At 49.0% G+C, this 21,527-nt stretch overlaps 1 protein-coding gene across 2 annotated transcripts in view; it reads left to right on the forward strand.

Annotated features, from left to right (window-relative positions):
• Positions 1-21,527, forward strand: part of LOC138472520 (microsomal triglyceride transfer protein large subunit-like) — a 1,457,683-nt gene that overhangs the window by 173,069 nt on the left and 1,263,087 nt on the right. For both annotated transcript variants that reach the window (XM_069610748.1, XM_069610747.1), the window contains one exon: positions 18,607-18,750. In XM_069610748.1, the coding sequence (XP_069466849.1) occupies positions 18,607-18,750 (144 nt within the window). The remainder of the gene's footprint in view (positions 1-18,606; positions 18,751-21,527) is intronic.

Genomic DNA, 21,527 nt, shown 5'->3' on the forward strand with positions numbered 1-21,527 from the left:
CTTGAGATAAGTCTGGCTGCTCTGCTACCACTTTAACTGTGTACTACAGGCTTGTACCAAAGGTGAAATTGTACTGGCACTTGTAGTCTTAATTATGTGTGGTGTTCCCAAAGGGTACTGCATATCATTCTGCCTAACAGCTGGGTAGATTCTCCATATAGCAAATTTGTCATGCTGAAGACTTCCTTGCATGGCGCAATGTGTAACAACACTTCCTACAGCAAGGGTCTTACAAGGCCCTAACCAAAGGAAACGCAAATTGTCACATTTCCTCCCTATTTTGCAACAAGGCCCATCATTAAAACCATACACTAATGTACGAATACCAACTCACTTAAGCTGTTCTACCAATTGTACAATGTCCTCCTCAACCATTGTGTAATACCCACCAACTTGAAAGGCATGCAGAGTAACAACTACATCAGTGCATTATGTTGTGGTGGCGTACCATGTACCCAACAGTCTAGGCCTAGGCCACACCCACCACAACATAACAGAACCATGCAGTCGAGCATATAGTCATATAGCAGACATCAGAAATGCAACATACGCACCACCACTTCCATTTCCACCCATCCGCCACACCATAAAGCAGGGAGGCAGGCACACATGTTCCACTTACCGTAATGCAGCCACAGATCGCTGCGTTTGGCACCACTACCCACTTCCTATCACTAAGCACTATAAGCATCCCAACCAAAGAATACAAGCATTACTACATTTCACCTGCTCCCAACACTGTACTACGTACTTGCAACCAATGATTCGTAGTGCACTGTGACACTTTTAATTTCAGCACTACTCACTAGGCAAGCACATATAAGAATCAGGTGCACAGTGACCTCTTCCATATGTACACCATTCCGTTACTGCAGCCATGCAACACACTACACGACTAATCACTGCTACATGTCCACCCATACACAGACAAGTGTAGACTGCTCTACCATTCACCACACCCATGCTACCAACATCATGTGCACTGCAGCCAAAGCGCACAAACAAAGTCACAATGTAGCACCTACTTCCAACCAGTGGACCCTCTTTTCAGTGCTAGGGCTGCAGCCGTGCATCGACAGGGCTACAGACGTACCTCACACAGCACACCATACTACGCACTGTTAACATCCGCAAGTATCCTGCAATGCATTGCCCTTCTGCAAATGTGCCTGCCACCACTCATCAGAGGAACACATTTACTCTGCAGCTGCCATGTCATTACGAACGCTGCCTGCAATCACCACGCAACAGTGTTGTCTGTTCATGTAACGGCACATTGCAGAGTATGAACTACTACCGCTGGCAAGGCAGCATCTTCTTCAAATGAGGTATATCACATGAACCATTTCTCACTCACGCACCTTTTCCGTCCCTTTCGCCGCCGCATTGTCCTCCCACACAACATGCCGCTGTCATTGAACACTTTTAACAGACATGCCGTGATCGCACACTGCAGTGCACTAAACTTTTCTCCGCTCAGCGAATAGGTAAACTGGACGCTGAAGCGGAGCCTCATCAGACCACTTTGAGTGCGCACACCAATACTTAGAACACTCTCAGCCATGCTCACAATGCCTTACAGTCTTGCCACACACACCACAACACTATCCTCCGATACACCAAGACGGCGTTTCCCGAAAACTTTGATGCACAGCACGCTTCCCTCCAGCCAACCACCGTCCGCGTCACAGTGTGCCGCACGCCAATCAGGCTGCGGTCTGCGGAGTGAACAGGTAAATGGGTCTGCGGAAAGCACACTTTCTAGGCCAAGTCCCCACTCCTGATGCAAATTTGAGGAAAATCCGTCCAGCTGTTCTATAGGACTCCATGGGAATGGAGATTTACAGAATTCCGCCTCCGGAATTACCGGGTCACCAGGGTTGTAATGCCCCGGTGATTCCGGCAATCACAGAGGCAGAATGGTATTACGGGTCCGGCAGCAGCCTGCCGTTTTTTCGGCACGGCTACCGCTGGACTCGTAATGAGGCCCATTATCTCTAAATGTCACTGATTTACTAATCTCACAGTTGCGGAGTCGGTGTACTTGGCCCTTATGCATAGTCTGGGCCTTGACCTCCGACACCAATTCCTCCCAGCTCCTGTCTTTCCATAGCACTTTGCATCTGCATACCCTCCACTCTGGAGACTCACACTTTGGCCCAGGCCTTTTAGCACTCAACATTCTAGCACTTCGTCCATGGTCCACCCATGGGCTCGGACTCCCCAGCACTTAACCCCCATTCCCTCTTCCTTTCTGCACTGCACGTTCTGAATTACAAGGCATAGTAGGTTCGTCCCTCTCCCCCCTTTGCTCTTAAACCTGTAAAAATTAAATTGTAATGATTCATGTATTTCTCTTTCTCCTTCTCTCCCTGCCCTGTGGGTGCTTTGAAACAGTGTGTTCTTATTGTATAAGCGCCTAACAAGCAAACAAATAAATAAGTATTGCAGTTGCTATTCCAATTTAGCAACAGGTTGAGAGGCCTTCTTAGAAATTCTGTTAATTTCCCATTTTTTAACCTATTTGATGAACAACAGACCACCTCCGGCCCACCTGCAATTTACTTTGGGAACTTCTGCAATAGTATGAAATATAATTGAGACCTCCTTGTGTGAACTGAAAAATATTCTGGAGACTTTATTGGAAAAAAATGAAGTGGACCACTCTGGATTATGTTGGGAGTTGTTTTCAATCTTAATTTTGGAAACGGCCCGGGTTCCAGATCAATTTGTCCCATTGGAGGATCTGACAACATATTATCTCCCAACATGATAGACCCAAGAATGTGCGCAACCGGTCTGATCTCTGGTCGGCCCGCTATTCGAATCCCTCAGTTCCCATGGCGGTGCTGTATCAGGTCCGCCATTGGCCTAATTGCCAGGGCAAAGCATATGGGTGACAGTGGGCAGCCAAGGCACCTCCCTCTGCCTAGCGTTATCGGCTTCTCCAGCATGGGGTCTTGCATGGATTCATATGCTCATGAATATTTCCCATCGTCAAGCTGGGAATCCTCGGTAAAGAAATAATCAGTTTCAGTTTCGTTTCAGAACTGTCTTTCTATTATTAACCAATCACTGGTCTCTGGGTCATACCTCCCCCAGCCAATGACTGCCCTTTACCTAAGCCCCTCCTCTGGCAGCCATCTTCAGATTTTTACTGCACGTTCAAGTGTTGGGAGTCCTCGTGCTATAGCTCTCGAGCTTTTACTGCGTTTTGCGATTTTTCGAAGAGTTTACTCTTATTGTTTCGGTCAATCGAGCCTCAAGCTCCACCGATTCTACTTCCGATCAACGGGGGCCCGTTTTGGAATTTTCTACGCCCCTCAAGGGCTTATTTTCGTTGAGTTTTCTCTTCTTGGAGCATTCTGGAAGATCTTTGAGTCCTACCACACGTGGACATGGCCCAGGACATTGGAAACACGACGCCTGGATACAAGCTGTTCAGGAGCTGCCCTGGATGCGGATTACAGAATGTCTTCAAGGAAGATGAGCACTCGCGGTGCCTCTACTGCCTTCACAATGACAAATCGCACGTGGAGAAGCACTGTGCGTTTTGTAAGAACATGTCCGAGCGGACAATGAGGGATCGTTGTACCCGACTCACCAACTGGCTGGAGGGGAAAAGCCCAGCAGCAGGTGAGAAGAAGTCTGAGCGGTCTTCTAAGACCTTTGAGGGTGCTCCAGTGACGGGGGCCCAACAAAAGGCAAAGCACCGCGGGCACCGGGAGCACCGATGGTTCGGGCTCCTTGGCTGCCAGGCAGGGCGCGATGTCACCGACGCCATCAACCACGAGCCAACGCTCTGGCTCGATGAAGAGGAAGTCGGAGAAACCGGGTAAGCTTCGGGAGAAGCCCTGGTCGATCCCAATGACGACAGCAGAGGGGGAGCGAGGCAGCGACCCTCCCCCCAAAGGTGAAGGCCTCAGGTGTGCCCAAAGTTTCGAAGGCCCTGATTCACCCAGCTAAGGCCTCGGTCAAAGGAGTCATGGCGGCCCTGGCAAAGCCTGTGGAGGCTATCCCAGTGGAGACGACTTCCGGGCCTAGAATTTCCCTGCCACCCCAGAGGGAATCCTCTTTTCAGCCTATCGATAAGACCCTGTGAAACTCCGGGTGGAGAAAGAGGAGGGGCACGGTAGCCCTAACGGACACTGATACCACCTCTGAAGATGAGCTGGCTGGCGTTGCAAAGATCCTGGACAAGAAGTTCGAGGAAGTCCGGTCCTACGGGAGGGATCACGACGAGGCGGACGTAAAAAGCGAAGGTGGAGCCGACGAGGAACCGCAGGACCCTACTCCCCAGCCGTCGCTCCCGTCGCAACCGGTGCCTATGCCACAGGACAACTCGGGAGCAATCTTGATGGCTATCCAGGTCCTGTGTACGGAGATACGGACAAGGTTGCCCTTAACCCTAGCGGACAATCCAGCGGCGCCTGGACTGTCGGGAAGCCCACCGAACAAGCGGAGGCAAATCCATCCACCCCCTCCTTTCCAGCCCTCACCTCCTTCCCCTCCACCGAGGGACAAGACGGGAATGAAGACGGCGACGACGGGGACGGACGACGACGATGGTAGTGACGACGGAACGGATCTCCCATCACCTCCTGCACGGGCCTCCCCTCCCGACGAAATTGGCTCTTTCCACACCATGATCGCGAGGGCTCTTGCAACTTTGTCTGGAAGAACAGAAGGAGGGTTTCCTCTAACAGCGACGGGAGGCCAAGCGGAAGACCGTCCTCTCAGTACAGTTATTAGACGACATCTAGGACGAAGGACTGTCGCTACTCAAGAACCCATCCACGGCGCCTGCGAAGAGGGAAGGGTATGAGAAGAAGTACCGGGTCCCAGATTCTGCCCCGATGTGCTTCAGAGCTCAGCCGTCCCCGGATTCAGTGGTCTCCGCAGCGGCCAAGAAGAAATCGGCAGGGGTGACGGGATCAACTTCCACTTCCCCACCTGACGACGAGGGGAAGAAGCTTGACGTCATGGGGCGAAAAGTCATCTCGTCGGTGGCGATGACCATCAAAGCGGCCAACGCTCTCGCGATCGTGGTGCGCTACGACAGGGAGCTGTGGTTCAAGATTGCTCCCTTCCTGGATCTCCTCCCAGACAACAAGAGGGCAGAAGCCCTTGAAATCCTGCAGGAAGGCGAGGTGGCTTCGGACCACGCCATCAAGGTTGATTGATGGTACACAGCTCCCAGTACTCAAACAAGTTAAAACTCTTGGTGTATATATAGATGCCAACCTCACTATGCACAAACAAATAGAAGCCCTCTCCTCATCCACAGCCTACACAGCAAAACTTATTGCACTCAGCCGCCAATTTCTTACCCCTACAAATTGCATAACTTTGGCCAGAGCGCTGATTTTAACAAAATTGGATTACTGTAACATCCTCTTCCTAGGAACCTCCAAAACCAATTTAAATAAAATCCAACTATTACAAAACAAAGCCCTTAGAGCGGCTCTAGGCATAAAGAAATCTGAACATATATCTAGCATCAGAAGAGAAAACCACTGGCTGCCAATTGAAGCAAGAATCATCTTCAAAACACTCAGCATCGTCTATAAATGCATCACCAGTAAAGCGCCTCGCTACCTCAACAACACTATCAAGAAAACAATCTCCTGTAGGACACTGAGATCTAATAAACTGGCCCTCTTGGAAGTTCCTCAATACAAATACAGTAGAGCAGGACGAAGTAGCTTCAAAGTCCTAGCCCCATCGCACTGGAATGTACTACCCCTTAGCATAAAAAATGAGGACTCCCTACTAAGATTCAAAAAAGCACTGAAAACTTGGTTATTCAACAAATATTAAACTCTATTAGTCCAACTCCACCTTAGTACTAGAATGCTTCTGATTACCGCCTTTCTTTGAACCAAAACACTAAATGTAGTCCCCATGGCCTTCATGTACCTCCAGGGGTCACCTCTCGATCTGCAACTAGTATGATCTGCTACTTTGACCCACTGTAACTTAGTATTAGAAATTTGATCTCATGACTTATTGTAATTCAGTATAAAATATGTTCTATATGATTGTAACTGTAACACTGTATAAAAATGCTACAATGCACCTGAAATTTCGCCGTGACACCCGCGGGTCTGGGTGAGTAACAAATGTAATAAATAAATAAAATAAATAAATAAGGTGGCCACGGACATCGCTGAGACTGGCTTTTGCCAGATGTGCAGACCAGGGTACTGGACATGCCCTTTGACGGGAACAACATGTTCAGCAAGGCAGGGGACAAGTCACTGCAGGCCATCAAGGCGGACACTGAGACGACCCGGGCCTTGGGTTCTCTCTATCAACGACGGCTGCCCTTTCGGACCTCCGCAGGCAAGTCTCAAGGTACCTCCAAAGGATTTGGTGGCAGTTCCTTGTACCGCCAATCGGCCCGTTCATCATTGCAGGAGGCCTACAGAGGCCGCAGCAAGGCTGGGGGATGTCGTTGCCAAGGAGGATTGAACCGGCCGCAGCATCGGGCCCCCACCGAAGCACCCAGGTGGGAGGCCGGCTGGCAAAATTCGTCAGCGTGTGGGAGTCCATCTCCACCGATCGTTGGGTGCTGGACACGCTGGCCCACGGGCACACTCTGGAATTCCAAAGAAAGTGTCCCCATCTACCACCTGTGGCCAGGAAGGAAAACCACGTCCCACAGCTACTTCTGGAGGTACAAGCAATGCTGAAAAAGGGCACGATAGAACTCGTCCCGAAGAGGCTCTGGGTTTGCGGAGTGTACTCGCGGTACTTCCACGTCCGAAAGAAGACTGGCGGTTGGTGACCCATCCTGGACCTTCGTCGTCTAAACAAATACGTTAAGTCCCAGAAATTCCGGATGGTCACCCTCCAGCACGTGCTGAGACAGCTGGAGGAAGGCGACTTCCTATCGTTGCTGGACTTGGAGGATGCCTACTTCCACATCCCCATTCTCAAAGAACATCGAAAAGTTCCTACGATTTGTGGCCCAAGGGCGACACTATCAGTTCAAGGCCATTCCCTTCGGATTGAAGTCAGCGCCCAGGGTCTTCACCAAGTGCCTGGCACCAGTGGCAGTGCGGCTGCACCTGCAGGGGATCCACGTCTACCCCTGCCTGGAAGATTGGCTGATCGAGCAAAGTCAAGGGAACTCGCCGTCGATCACACAGCAAAGACCGTCCAACTGCTCACGGATCTGGGATTCTCGATCAACTTCGAGAAATCCCACTTGGTACCGTCACAAGACGCCCTGTTCCTGGGAGCCAGACTCGACACAGTGGCATGATTGGCTTCGCCATTGGAGGAAAGGATGAAAGCCATCCTGGGCAAAGTACAACGGCTGTTGATCATGGACGTGGCCAGGGTGAGGTCCATCAAGTCCCTACTCAGCATGATGTCCTTGTGCATCTACCTCGTTTGCCTATGCAGGTTGCAGATCCGTCCACTGCAGGAGTTCCTCGATGCCCGTTGGATGCAAGCGGCGGGCAGCTTCGAAGACAGGATCTCACTCAACGAGACTTTCCACCAAGCGATCCGGTGGTGGGGCACCCGCGTGCATCTAGCGGCGGGCATGGACTTCCAGACCCCGGCACATCAGGAAACTGTGACGACGGACGCCTCCCTGGAAGGATGGGGAGCACACACCGGAGATCTCCAAGCAAGAGGCCTTTGGCTCCCGGAGGAGAGGTCACTAGACATCAACGTCCTGGAGCTCCAAGCCGTGTTCTGAGCCCTCAGGTCGTTCCTTCCACCCCTCAAGGGCAAGGTGGTAAGGAGGGTCTTCACTGACAGCACCACCACGATGTTCTACATCAGGAAGCAGGGGGGGCACAAGATCCCCAGCCCTATCCAAGGAAGTGCAGGATCTGTGGCACTGGGCCGTTGCCCAAGGGATGTTCCTGGTTCCCTTCCATCTGGCAGGAATAAAGAACACCATTGCCGACTCACTCAGCAGGGAGCTGCGCACTTGCCACGAGTGGGAACTTCGGCAGGATCAAGTGGATCTCCTATTCCGACAATGGGGCAATCCCCAGATCGACCAATTTGTGACGGCGACGAATGCCAAGTGCCGGAGGTTCGCCAGCAGGTTTCCCCAGCAGGGGAGTATGGGCGATGCCTTCTCATTCCCCTGGGACGGCCTGTTCCTGTATGCGTCCCCCCCGCCGCGTTTCCGTTGTGACTCATCAGTCAACTCAGACGGTCCCTGTGCAGGATGATCCTCGTCGCACCGGCGAGGCCGAGGCAGATCTGGTTCCCAAACCTTCTGGATATGTCAGCTTCCCCCCTAGTCAAACTACCGACGGACGCAGATCTTCTCCCAGGGAAGGAGGCACCATCCTCCATCGTGACCCAGGATCGCTGAACCTGAAGGCCTGGCTCCTGCAGCACTAGGAGGGTTCGGAGGGTATGATATTTTCCGGCGGACTGCAAGGAGGTGCTTGCAAAGGCCAGGGCGTCCTCGACTCTCAAGTGCTATGGACATAAATGGAAGAGGTTCTCTGTCTGGTGCCTTGCACAGAAGATTAACCCTTTGTGGATTACGGCCCCTCAAGTGTTGCCGTACTTGCTATCGCTGGCCGAGGCGGGGCTGGCACATGCCTCCATCAAGATCCATCTGGCGGCTATCTCCCGCTACATCAGAACTTTGGGGCGGTCATCTCAGTGGTCTCATCGCCTGGTGAAGGAGTTCATGAAAGGACTGTTAAGATCGTTCCCGCCGCTGAAGGCTCCGGCCCCGGTGTGGGAGCTCAACGTGGTGCTGACCAGGCTCATCGGGCCGCCATTCGAGCCTCTGCATTCGGCACTGTTGAAGTTCCTGTCGTGGAAGACAGCGTTTCTCGTGGCCATCACCTCCGCACGGCGAGTGGGAGAGATCCAGGCTCTCTCCTGTAAATCTCCATACCCGACATTCCACGAGATAAGGGTGGTACTGAGGACGCACCCCTCCTTCATGCCCAAGCTGCCGTCAGACTTCCATCTCAACGAGCCCTTGGTGTTACCTGTTTTCTTCCTGTTGCCTTCGTCGCCGGCTGAGAGGACTTTGCACTCTCTGGATGTGGCTAGAGCATTGAAGTTCTACATGGACCGCACGAAGAGTCTTCGGAAGACATCACAGCTGTTTGTAAACTTTGGACCTGTGAACCAAGGGAAGGCCCTCTCGAAGGCTTCCATTTCCAGATGGCTCTCTGGTTGCATCATGCACTGTCACTGGTTGGCAAACCGACCGTTGCCCGGCCGTCCGAGAGCCCATTCAACAAGAGCGATCGCTGCTACCACGGCATTCTTGTCTGGTTTTACCCTGCTGGACATCTGCAGGGCTGCTGCGTGGAGGTCGACGCACCCCTTCACGAGATTCTACTGCGTCAACCGGGATTCCATGGAGGAGCCCAGAGTCGGCCAGGCAGTGCTGCGCAACCTGTTCGCTTGAAGTTGAGCCTGGTGAGGAGGTAAGAGATGCTTAATGTTGAGTGGTTGAAATGCTTAATGTTGAGCCTTACCACCTCCCGTGGTTGTGCATGTGTGTACTGCTATGTATTCTTGTATTCAAGAGCATGTGAATCCATTCCAGACCCCATGCTGGAGAAGGAACAAGTTAGTTACCTGTAACTGTTGTTCTCCAGCATGGATCTGGCATGGATTCACATGCGAACCCTCCCTCCTACCCCTGTGCGGCTCTTCTCTTGGTCCTACTGCCATTTCACGTGCTACCAAATCTGAAGATGGCTGCCAGAGGAGGGGCTCAGGGAGAGGGCAGTCATTGGCTGGGGGCAGTATGACCCAGAGACCAGTGATTGGTTACTAGTAGAAAGACAGTTCAGAAACGAGACTGAAACTGATCTTTTCTTTACCGAGGATTCCGAGCCTGATGATGGGGAATATTCATGAGCATGTGAATCCATGCCAGACCCATGTTGGAGAACAACAGTTACAGGTAAGTATCTTGTTCCTTAGCGTGTATCCCATTAACCTGTATGCTGGCTGTCAGGGACGTGTAAAGCTGCTTGATAAAGGGAATAAGGTTTTCGCACAGATTACACGTGCGTAACACTTCAAACAGGAATGACCAGGACTCCATATCAAACGATTTTTGGGCATCTAAAGCGATCGCCACTGCTTGCAACGTTGGTGCTATACGAGACATAACGTTAACTAGCCGCCTGAGGTTTAAGGATGTGGATCTACTTGGGGCAAACCTGGCCTGGTCCGGATGTATCAGTGGTGGCATCAGGGGTAATAGCCTATTTGCAATTACTTTAGCATAGATTTTAGTATCCACCTTTGAGAGATGGCAGCAATATGAGCTGCATTCCTCCCTGGGTTTTCCGCGCTTTAATAGTACAATAATTGTGGACTCCCAGAATGAGTCCGGCAGACACCCCAGCCGCAGTGATTCCTCCCATACTTTCAGCAGGTAGGGGGCTAGAATGGCATTGTAGTACATATAAAATTCAGCGGTCACCCCGTCCGGGCCAGAGGACTTATTTCTTGGCAGGTCCGTCACCACAACAATTTCCTCTAATATGAGTCTTTAGCTGCCCTTTGGCACTATCTGAAAGAAGCAACATTGGAATGGTGTCCAACAGGGCCTGTAGACCCTCTTCTTGAACCTGAGCGCTATACAGTGAATCGCAGAACTGTAGAAACACATCAACACCCAGTTTGAGTACAGCATCCTTCTGGACTCATCCCAGATGCCCACTATTTTATTTTTATTTTTTAATATTTTTATTGGCATTTGTAAATAAACTTACATCAATAAACACAGGTTATTACTTTTGTGACATCTGATGATGTCCTACTTCTGCCATATTACTAAATACTTAAACATTAAACAGTTAACTATGTCTGTCTTCCGGTCTTGATGTTGCTCTTAGTCTCATTGTCTCTTGGCTAGTGAGTTGTGGTGAGGTGCAGGGTTGTTGAACTGGGGGACCATTGCCAGGGGGGGGATATAGTCAATGTCTCAGTGGCAATGATTTGATTATGTATTAAGTGAGACATGCTGGCTCAGGGGGGCCTATAGTCTGTTGAGAAAATCATGTCTCTGATTAAGGCTTTCCACGACACGAGCGTGGCGTTTGTCTCCCTCCCCCCACCCCCTCCTTTGGGTTTTCCCAGTTTCCCAGGCATTGGCTTCCGCGGCTGTCCACCTCACAATTTCCTTAATCCAGATTTCATATCTAGGTCCTCCAGGTGATTTCCATGCCATTGCGATCGATCTCTTTGCAAGGATGCATGCCATGTCCATTAGCTTTACAATATGTTTAAGTTTGCTCAATCTGGGATATGTGCTCAGTAGGCACTCTTTCGGGGTCCATTCATATCTGTTAACTCCCGCTTTTTTGCAAGTTTGCTCTATTTTGGCCCAAAATCCTAGTACTCTGTGGCAGGTCCAGAACATATGGATCATGTTGGCGTCTTCACTGCTGCACCAGGGGCATTGCGATCAGGTTTGTTTGTTAAATCTGGCTACCCTTTGCGGGGTCATATAGGTTCTGTATAGAAAATTCAACTGGATGAGTCTGAATCGGACGTTCCTGGACACCACCTTGGGGAATTGTAGTGCCCTTCCCCATTCAATCTCGGTCATGGTGATTCCCAAGTTTGTCTCCCATGTTTCTTTCAGGGGAGTGCTGCGGGGATTAGCTTTCTTTATTAGTTGGGTGTACAGCCTGGTTACGGGCTTCCATCCATCACTCAGATTGTACATTTCTAGTAGCAAGGGGTTTTATTCTGGATCCTCAGGCCATGTGTTCCACTTCTTCTTTGCTGTGTGTTTTACCCTCTCGTACCATAGGAACTGGCCAGTTGCCAGGCCATTTTGTGCTTGTAGTGAGCCAAAGTCCCTGAAAGCTCTGTCTTCGAACATGTCTCCCCGGGTGTATAGTCCTACCCTTTCCCAGGTTCTCATTGCTGGTAAATCAGTTGGGGTTTTGCATACATCTGTCAGTATAGGAATTTCGGGTGTGTATGGGTGGTGTATTCCAAGCAGCGAGATGGTCTTGTTAAAGGCTTGCCTTCCTAGCTTTACTACTATGGGTGGATTCGGGGGACCGATCTGTGGGTTCCATAGTACCTCTTTGGGATGTGTGGGAGCTATTAGCTGTTGCAGTAGGCCTGTTTCAGCTGTTGGGTCGTCCAACAGCCACCTCATGCGTGGCTGAGTTGTGCCTCTAGGTAGTACTTTTGGAGGTCGGGGAGCTGTATCCCTCCTTCCTTGTGTGGGAGTGAGAGTATATGTAGAGGTAGTTTGTGTCGGGACGCTCCCCATAGGAATTCTCTGAGCAGGGTCTCCAGTCTTCTAAAGAAGGGTGGATGTATGTTGTAGCTTATGTTCAAGAAATAGTATAGGAATCTCGGGAGAATTATCATCTTGGTGATGGATGCCCTGCCCATCATGGAGAGTGGTAGTTTGGACCAGATTTTTATGGATTTGCGTAGTCCTCTCATCACAGCCTCTGTGTTGCATTCATGCATGAGCTCTGGCGTGTGCTTTATATTGACTCCCAGATACCGGAAAGCTTCTGGTTGCCACTTGATCCCAACCTTGGGTAGGTCTTCTGCTTTTATCCCTCTGAGCCCAGCCAGTGGGAATGCGCATGATTTCTGTTTGCTGAATTGTATTCCGGGGTAGTGTGCATAGTTGTCTAGCACTTCCAGTGCTATTGGACCATTTGCTTGCGGGTTCTTTAAGTATAGAAGGACGTTGTCCGCGTATAGTGAGATTATGTTCTATTTCCCGCTCACCCTGATCCCTGCGTCGAAGAGCTGCTTCCTGAAGTAGATGGCTATTGGTTCCAGCCCCATGATATACAACATTGGCGATCATGGGCAACCCTGTCTGGTTCCTCTTTGTATTGCCCAGGCTTTTAACACCGTGCTCCCGGTCTTCACTCTCGCCATGGGGGCATTGTATAGTACTTTGACCCAGCTCACAAAGCTCTCTCTGAATCCGAATTCCATCAAGACCTCGGTGAGCCACTCCCAGAATATTGAATCAAACGCCTTAATGGCGTCCAGCGATAGCGCTGCCATGTCTTCCGCGCACTCTGTGGTTTGCTCTATTACGTGTTATAGACTTCGTAAATTAGCCGTGGTGTTGCGGCCCGGCACAAATCCGTTTTGGTCTTCGTGTACCAGGGATCCCACCACTCTTGCTAGTCTCTTGGCCAATATGGTAGTTAGTATTTTGCTATCCTAATTTAGCATCGCCAATGGGCGGTAAGAGTCCCATTCGTTCATGTGTTTGTTAGGCTTGAGCATCAGTATTATGAGCATTTCTCTCATACTTCCTGCGAGGGTCCACATCTCATACGCCTCGAGGTATACTTTGTGTAGTATTGGGGTTAGGGTTGTTTCATAGGCCTTGTACAACTCTGGTGGGAGGCCGTCGCTCCCTGGTGTCTTGCATGTGGCTAGTGACCTGATTGCCTCTGTTATGTCTTCCTTGGTAATCGCCTCCTCTAGCATCTCTCTCTGTTCGGTCGTTAGCTTGGGAGTCCTATCTCTTCTAAGGTGTTCCTAATGTCTTCTATTGGGACTTGTCTGTCATGGGCGTATAGATTGGCGTAGAATTCTGAGAAAGTGTCATTTATCGCCTGCTGGGTCTTGTGTGTTATTCCGTGTTCGTCTTTGATTTCTGTCGGCTGGTGCCTCGGGTGTTCCCTTTTGCATAGCCGGGCTAGTAATCTGCCTGGTTTGTCGGCTTCTTTGTGCGCTCTAGCAGTACGTGTTGCAAAGTCAAATTTGGATAGTCTCTCCCAGGCTAGCTGGCATTCGTTTCTGATCTTCTTTAGTTTTTCCTCTTCGGCTTTGGTGATTTGGGTGCCAGCCTCCAGCTGTTTTATCTCCTCCTCCCTGTCTTCCAGTTCTCTCCTCAGTTGTTTCCTGACACCCTCCGCACCTGCTATCGTTTCTCCTCGTGTCACTACTTTCATGGTTTCCCATAGTGTGCTCCATCTGTCCACAGTTCCCGTGTTGATGGTTATGAACTCCTCCAGTTTTTCTCCCAGGCTTTCCTTGAATGCCTGGTCAGTCAGGGCTTCAGTGGGCATTCGCCACATCGGGATGGGGGGGTCTGGGGCCCCTCAGTTTTAGTTGCTTGAGTAAGGGGGAGTGGTCTGAGATCGATCTGCCCAGGTAGTTTGCAGATTCTACTTGTGTCAATTGTTTTTTTATCGATGAACAGATAGTCTATTCTGGTGTGTAGGTTGTGAGGGGATGAGTAGTAGGAATAGCATCTGTCTGTGTGGTGGAGTTCTCTCCAGATGTCAATTAATTCCAGTTGTTCCACCATGGTGTTGAGCGCCTGTGAGGTGGCGGTTTTTGATAGTTGTGGTGGGTCAGATCTGCTCATAACTGCATCCTTCACACAGTTGAAACCCCCCCCATATAAAGGTTCCATCCCTGTGATGTGACATTCTGGTGTATAATTGCTTGAGATACGTGGGTATGCCATGATGGGGGAAGTAGGGGTTCACTATGCATATTTTGGTGTTTTCTATTGTGCCCCATATTATTAAGTATCTGCCTTCTATGTCTGTTTCCACTCCCAGTGGTTGGAATGGCACTTCTGGACGCACCCATGTGAATAGTCCTTGTGCATATTTAGAGTAGGATGCACCACTCCCGTGACCCCGCAGGCATTCTGTCAGCTTATTTGTGGCTTCCGACGTGAGATGGTTCTCCTGTAGCAGTGCAATCGTGACTTTCTTCCTCCGTAAGAAGGATTGGATTCTGTTCCTCCGTAGGTATGAACCCATCCCCCTCACGTTCCATGTCATACTTTGTTGTGCAGCCATTGTCGGTTCATGTTGGTTTCCCTGGTCCGCCCCAGGTTGTGTGCTCAGGGTGGTCGTAGTTTCCAGTACTCGAACTCCACCGCTAGTGTTTCTCTTTCGTTGTTTCTGGGCTTTTAGAGGCAGGAAGACAGTGTAACTAAGAACACACAAAAAAACAGAACTAAAACTGGGGCCCCCAGCGACTGCTACCACTGTGCAGTGCTCAGGCGCCCTCGCGCTGTCTGGTCCCATCTCGGGTTTCGGGTGCGAGTAGGGTTGTGCTAGCAACAGGCCTGCACTGCTCTGTTCATGGATTATCGCTGTGTGCTCGGCTGGGGGAGGCCTGCGAGTCCCATAATCATTCTGCTAACTCATGCTTACTTGGTGTTGCTGTCTTTCCAGTGTGCTGGTCCACCAGTGGTGTTGCGAGGGAAGAAGTGGCTATGGGCCTAACGTACTCCTTGGGCTCAGCCTTGATTTTCTTGGGAAGACGTGGCCAACTCATCCACTAAGTTATTGTGCTCCATCCACATATTGGCAGCAGCCGGAGTTTCCAAGAATTTGCTCGACCTTTATGGATCACCTTCAACCTAGATGGGTACAGTAACATGTACTTTAGGTTCAATTGTCTCAATCTGGCCTTAATTGGGACGAACGAGTTCCTCACCCTTTGTACCAACTGTGTGTAGTCGGGATAGATGGTGATCTTAGAGTTATCGCGTTCTATTACTCCTGCCTCTCTCAAGTGTTTCAGTATTGTCTCCCTATCTCGGAAATTGAAGATCTTCGCTATTATAGGGCGTGGATATGAGCCTGGTGGTGGTTTCTTTTGGAAGGACTGGTGGGCTCTACGGTAAAGCCTTGTGCAGTTTACCTGCTCCAATTTCTTGCTGTATTAGGGTTTCTACGTAGGCGGTTGGGTTCGAAGCTTCTATTCCTTCGGGTACCCCTAGAATCCTTATGTTGCGCCGTGCACGCCCTTCTGCTTCTTCGGACCTTGCTTCTAATGTGGACACTTTTCTTTCTAGTTCGGTCATTCGGGTTCTTAGGTCTGAAGTATCATCTGTTGGAGAGTTGACTCTATGTTGGTGACTCTTTCCGCAAGGTTGCGGGCGTCTTGGCGCATGAGCTGCATGTCGGATTTAATTTGGTCTATTTTAGCGTCTATGAATGTTCTTAACGCAGCTATAGCTTCCAGTCCTTGGTTGTCCTTGCCATTCTCATCCGTAGTCGGCCGGTGAGCTATGTCAGCGTTTGCTGTGTGTGTTAGGGGAGGAGGTTTGGTTGTGACGAAAGGGTCCATTGTGGCTGCCTTCCCCTTGCTTCTTGATGAGGACATTGTGATGCCTCGTGGTGCTCTTAGTTAGGTGTGAATGTTGATGTAGCGCCGTTAGTGTTCGCTTTGTTTTTGGATAGAGTGCAGGTTATGGCCTTGTTTTGCTTGCACTGTAGTCTGTGTGTGTTTATTAGTGGGTGCGATGGCGCTCAAGCTTCCCCTTCTCTTTATTCCCCCAGTCGGGCTTCGTAGGGAGGGTTCTTCTGTATTGGCATTCCTCGAGCATGCCCTCTGCAAAGTCTTGCGGTATCTTGTGGGGTCTTTGCGGTGTAGGCACTGCTGTGGTACAATGTTATGGGGGACAGCGGATTTGGGCTGTTACAGGTTAGCTTATCCGGCTTTAGTGTGACCGTTGTTAACTATTGGGTTATTTCCTCAGTGGAAGCGCAATTTAATTAGGTTTGCTTGCTGTGTTTTATGGAGTAGCTCAATGGTTTGGGTGTTGAGCTACTGCTTAGGTTCTTTTAATATTGGGTCCCCATTGGGATGCATTCTCCCCCCTCCCATCTTCGGTATGCTTGCTAAGGTGCGTGGTTAATCCGAGTTTGCTTCGCTTGTGTGCCCCCCAATGTCCCTTTCAACTGTGGCTCACCTTGGTCTTGTTGGTGCCTGGTGTAGGCACCACGGTTCTTCTGTCTCCAGTTTGTGCCTTCTTGCAGCCGCTTCGTGCCCGGAGTGGCTGGGCGTGTGCCCCACACTCCCGGTACTTGCTCTTGTTCTGTGTTGTTCACTGGTGTCCGATCTGTCCCACTGCTCCTTGTGGGGATGTTGGGTTGCTTCTGTTCCCAGCGCCCATTGTGGCTCCGGTCTACCTTGACTCCTCAGAGTGCAGTTGGGCTTCCCGGGAGTCAGGTTGGCCCTTTGCGGCCGCCCCCAGTGCGGTGTTGGGATCTGTGCGCCTTCCAACTTGCCTCCGCTCTGGACTTGGAGTTCCATAGGCGGGCCGTGATGGCGACCTCCGGACTGCTTTCCTCTCAGTGCCTCAGTTGCGTCTCGCTTGACTCCCCTCAATAATGGGGACACTTAGCCACATCTGCCAAGTTGAATATGCTTTGGGGGGGGGTTCAGGTGCGGGAAGATGTTCTTGGCTTCCTCGGGTTCTATTCTGCTCAGGGTTGTTAGCGCTTTGCTGGGCCGCGCTTCCGCCACCCCTGGGTCAACTTCTTTGGGATAATGCTGCAGGATTGGGTCGATATGGCTTGGTTCACGGTCCCTTCGTTGTCTCCTTCTGCTGCGGCCCGCTAGACCTGACCAGGGCCGGTGTGGGCCCCACGATGTGTCTGCCTTCTGCGAACGTTCCACTCAGTCGCGTTGTGTTCGGTGTGGCTGAGTGCGTGCCTCGCCCTCCCAATCTTCGCCCTTGAGTTGCCTTGTCCGGTGTTGCAAGTCCCTTCACCAGGTTCTCATATGGTGGTGTTAAGGTGCCCTGGATTTCGGTGTTCGTGTTGCCCTAGTTGCCGTGGTTTTCCGCTGAGCGGCTCGGGAGCCAGGATGTTTCCGCTCGTCCCTGGTAGTGCAATGGGACTTGGGTGCCTTCCATCTCCCTTCTGCGTTGGCTCGTGGTGCGCTGCAGTTGCAGCCCCGGGTCGGCTTGCCTCTGTGCGTCGGGAGTGGCTCTCTTACTCTCGTCGGCGGAGGAGCACAGTCACATCTGCCATTTTGGGTGTATTTTCAGAGGGGGAGCGGGGTGACGGTCAGGCGGAATTTCTAGGCTTCCCCGGGTCCGGTTCTCGGGATTGCGAGCGCTTTGTTAGCTATTGCTTCCTCTTCCACTGGATCAGTTTCTGTAGGATGATGGTGGTTATTAAACACCTTTGCAGGATCAGATTATGGCAACTCGGCCGGAGCTAATGGGAGACATATAATGTTCACCTCTGGACAAATTCCGGGCAATTTAACATGGTCTAAATGCAGATTTGAAGATCATTTTATCAAAACAGCCTGATTCAATGCATTGTGGTTGAGAGGAGTATACTTGTAAGTGGTCCAGTGCAAATAATTACAATAGTGATTGTTTTTTACTGCTGCAAACAAGGATATGTTTCATTTTTACTAACTCTGTCCAGCATATATCGAAACCTGTAAAGGTTTTATGTTACTGTTTTTTGTTTTTTTTAAGCTGATTCAAACCTTCGGTTTTGTGTTTAATAAGTATTAGGCCATACCATTTCACCTCAACAAGGAGGCATCAAGGCGCTGAAAAACAAGTGGCCAACAGATTTTGCTGCTAACAATATTATTGTGTGGTTTTATCTTTTAATCCATTCTTGAATTTGTTTTATCATGTTGAAGATACATTGGTATGGTTTTATGGAATTTGCCTTCCAAAATCAACTTCAGTGACTGGTTACTCAACCACCCATAACTTTGAATTGCTTTAATTTGTGCTCCTGATATGTGATATTGCAGACTATTTAAATATTCATAAACATATGCCATAGGGATAGACAGCTTTTTCACTTTTAATATGTAATTGTCCTTCCTTTTTTTCAAATCTGATTCTAGATCCACGATTTTCAAGTCCTTCATTTGCCAGAAGGCACGAAGAGTGTAAACTCCTCTGAGGGTCTGTCCCCTGTGGATCTGGTGGGTAAAGAAAATATTGCACAGCTCACTCTGCCCGTCATCTTCCGCTGGAATTCAGGAAAGGTACCACCATTTTTGTCTTTTTACGAATGAAAAATAGATAGATGTGTATTTGTATTTATATGTCCTTCTAGTGCGCCGGGCCCGAAGGCATCTGGGAGCTTATCTTAGGTTGCAGAGATAACTTACATACAAAGTGTGAGTAGCTCGACCAACTTGCAGAAAGTGTGCAGGTAGAACTACAGTCTGGCATGTACAGATCTAATATATGCAATGTAGCATGTACAGGCATGATACGATCTACAGGAGGTTGCGAAAGAATGTACAGGCATGAAAGAAATATACAGGAGGTTTAAAGGAGAATGAATTGTCAAAGTACAATGAGGAATGCAAATGTTATATAAAATAAAATAAGGAGTACAAGAGTCATATACAAGTAGAAAATGCAAGTGGAGTACAGAGGGCAATCACAGGGCAGGTCAAAGGGGCAGTAACCGTAATACGGTGCCAAGTATATAAAATGTCTTGGGCTGAGAGCCACAATTTGGTTTTGATCTTAAAGGATTGGAAGGAGGGCTCAGCTCTAATAGAATTCGGTAAGGTATACCATAGTTTAGAGACCAAGACTGGGAAACTCACACCGCAAGCTTTCTGAAGCTTGAATCTAGGATGGGATAAGCTATGGGGTTGGGCAGCTGTTAAAGGGGCCTGGTTGTTAAGGCACTTATGATTAAGGGCAAGAGTTTTCAAGGATATTCTTTGCTTAACAGGATGTCAGCGTAGGTTGCTTCTATGGTCAGAGATGTGCTGATTTCTAGGTATGTTTAGGGCCGCTCTGATGGCATTGTTCCGAATGACTTGCAGTTTGTTGAGGTTAAATTGACTAGTCCCTAGATAAAGGGTGCTGCAGTAGTCGGTCTTGGACATGACAAGTGTTCTAGCCAAGATAGTGCAATTAGCAGTAGTCAGGAATGGTCTGCAGGCTGTAATAACTTTGCATGTATGAGCCGAAGCTTAACTAACAGCATTAGTTTGTCTAGACAGTGATAGTGTGGAATCGAGGTAAATTCCTAGGGTTTTGGTATCCTTAGAGACCAAAATGACTTTGCCATCAGTAATGAACGACTTAAAGGAAGGGTCAAGTTTATTAAGACGTTGATGGGAACCCAGGATGAGGAGTTCCGTCTTGTCGTCATTGAGGCAGAGTTTGTGATGCGCCATCCATGCCTGAATAGCCATGTAGATGTCATTCAGTGACTGTGTTGTGTGACTGATGCTCTCAATTTCCCCATCATTATTCGGCTGCTTTGAAGAACACATCTATTTCTAGGCAGAACTACTAATGTGTTCAGGACTTTTAGCTGCATTCCGTGAAAGTTTATGCAGGTCTTAATGATGCAGAATTCAAGTGTGTTAATTTTGTCTGCATTTTCCCTGGGGTTGTATACTTTAAAACCTCATCAGACTCACAGCAGCTTTGGGCATGAATAAACATCAGTAGTACCCTGTTTTGGAACACAGAGCGGTGTGCCCAGCCATTGATATCTTACTTTTAAAAACTTGTGAAACACTGCAAGTTGGGTGTATTCATTGGAGATAAGCAGCAGGCAGCGTAAAGCTTGTGCAGCATTCCGCTTAATCTGCTGTGCTGCCAGAGGACTGCTTAACAGTTTTTGATTAGATTGCTTTGGGTCCCCAAAATGTTGCAAAGAATATCAAGGAGGGAGAGGGCACAATCAAACTATTCTCCAGCAGGTGGCACATTGGAGCTCTCTTGGGCCTAACCATTAGACCCAATTGTCTGATGCAGGCAGCCACAGTTTCCATTATTTCAGTCACGTGCCTTATTTCCAAGTAGTGGGCTTTGAAGTGGGGGTACTGGCAACACCATTGGAGCAATGGTTGCTCTTTATGTGAACTCCCAGATGTGTTGGACTCAAACTCTCATTATTCCTAGCCAGCACCGTCTGCGAGGATGGATCATGGGAGTTGTAGGTCCAAAGGGTCTGTAGAACCACATAAGTAGCTGTGCTCTAAAGATGGATAGAGATTTTTGAATATTTCATATCCATTCCCACATGCTGCAATGCACCCCGATCATGGTTGCCAACTGAGAGTCCTGTTCAAGTTATAATGTTTGTTGATCACATAACAGAGAAATGCACTTTAGAATTAATCAGCTGGGAATTTAAACTCCTCCCTCTTTTTTGTGATAACAATCAATCCAAGCGTGATAATTTGTCAGCACGCTAGTACTCAGACTGCTGCCCCTTTTCATAATATTTATTGTGAACAGTTTTCTTCGAAATGCAGATAGTCTCTTTAAAAGCAAGGTTTGGTTTAAAGTTTTTGATATTACAACCTCTAAAACTTTTCTTTCTTTTTTGAATAATACAACTAATGTGCAAATAGAGAAAACGTACATTATTTTCATTGTGTGAAACTTGCATCAAGGAGCTATTACTCTCAATAATTATTTTTTAGCAATGCAAAATTCCTGATCCAAATATTCACAAATGTACATAGTATTTGAGAAAGATAATAACTCGTGCTGTAAAGAGGAAAGATCGCTTTGGCGCATTGGCACACATGAAACTTTTGACATGGGTCATGTTGAAATGTGAACTTTGCTTGCTACTGCAGGTTTGTACATGTTCAGTGTTCTTCTTGGGTGTATGATATGTGCATTTCATTTCTCATCAGCCAGCTCAGGTTCATTTTATTAACTTAAAAGGCTGCCTGTTATCACTATTCTTAACGTGAATTTCATGGGTTGATGCAATCGAAAATGGCATTACTTTCAAAACGTTCCGACTACAAAATTTAAAATGACATCTTAT

Source organism: Ambystoma mexicanum, chromosome 8, assembly GCF_040938575.1.
Source record: "Ambystoma mexicanum isolate Mex_15411 chromosome 8, UKY_AmexF1_1, whole genome shotgun sequence".
In the NCBI taxonomy this organism is placed as follows: Eukaryota; Metazoa; Chordata; class Amphibia; order Caudata; family Ambystomatidae; genus Ambystoma; species Ambystoma mexicanum.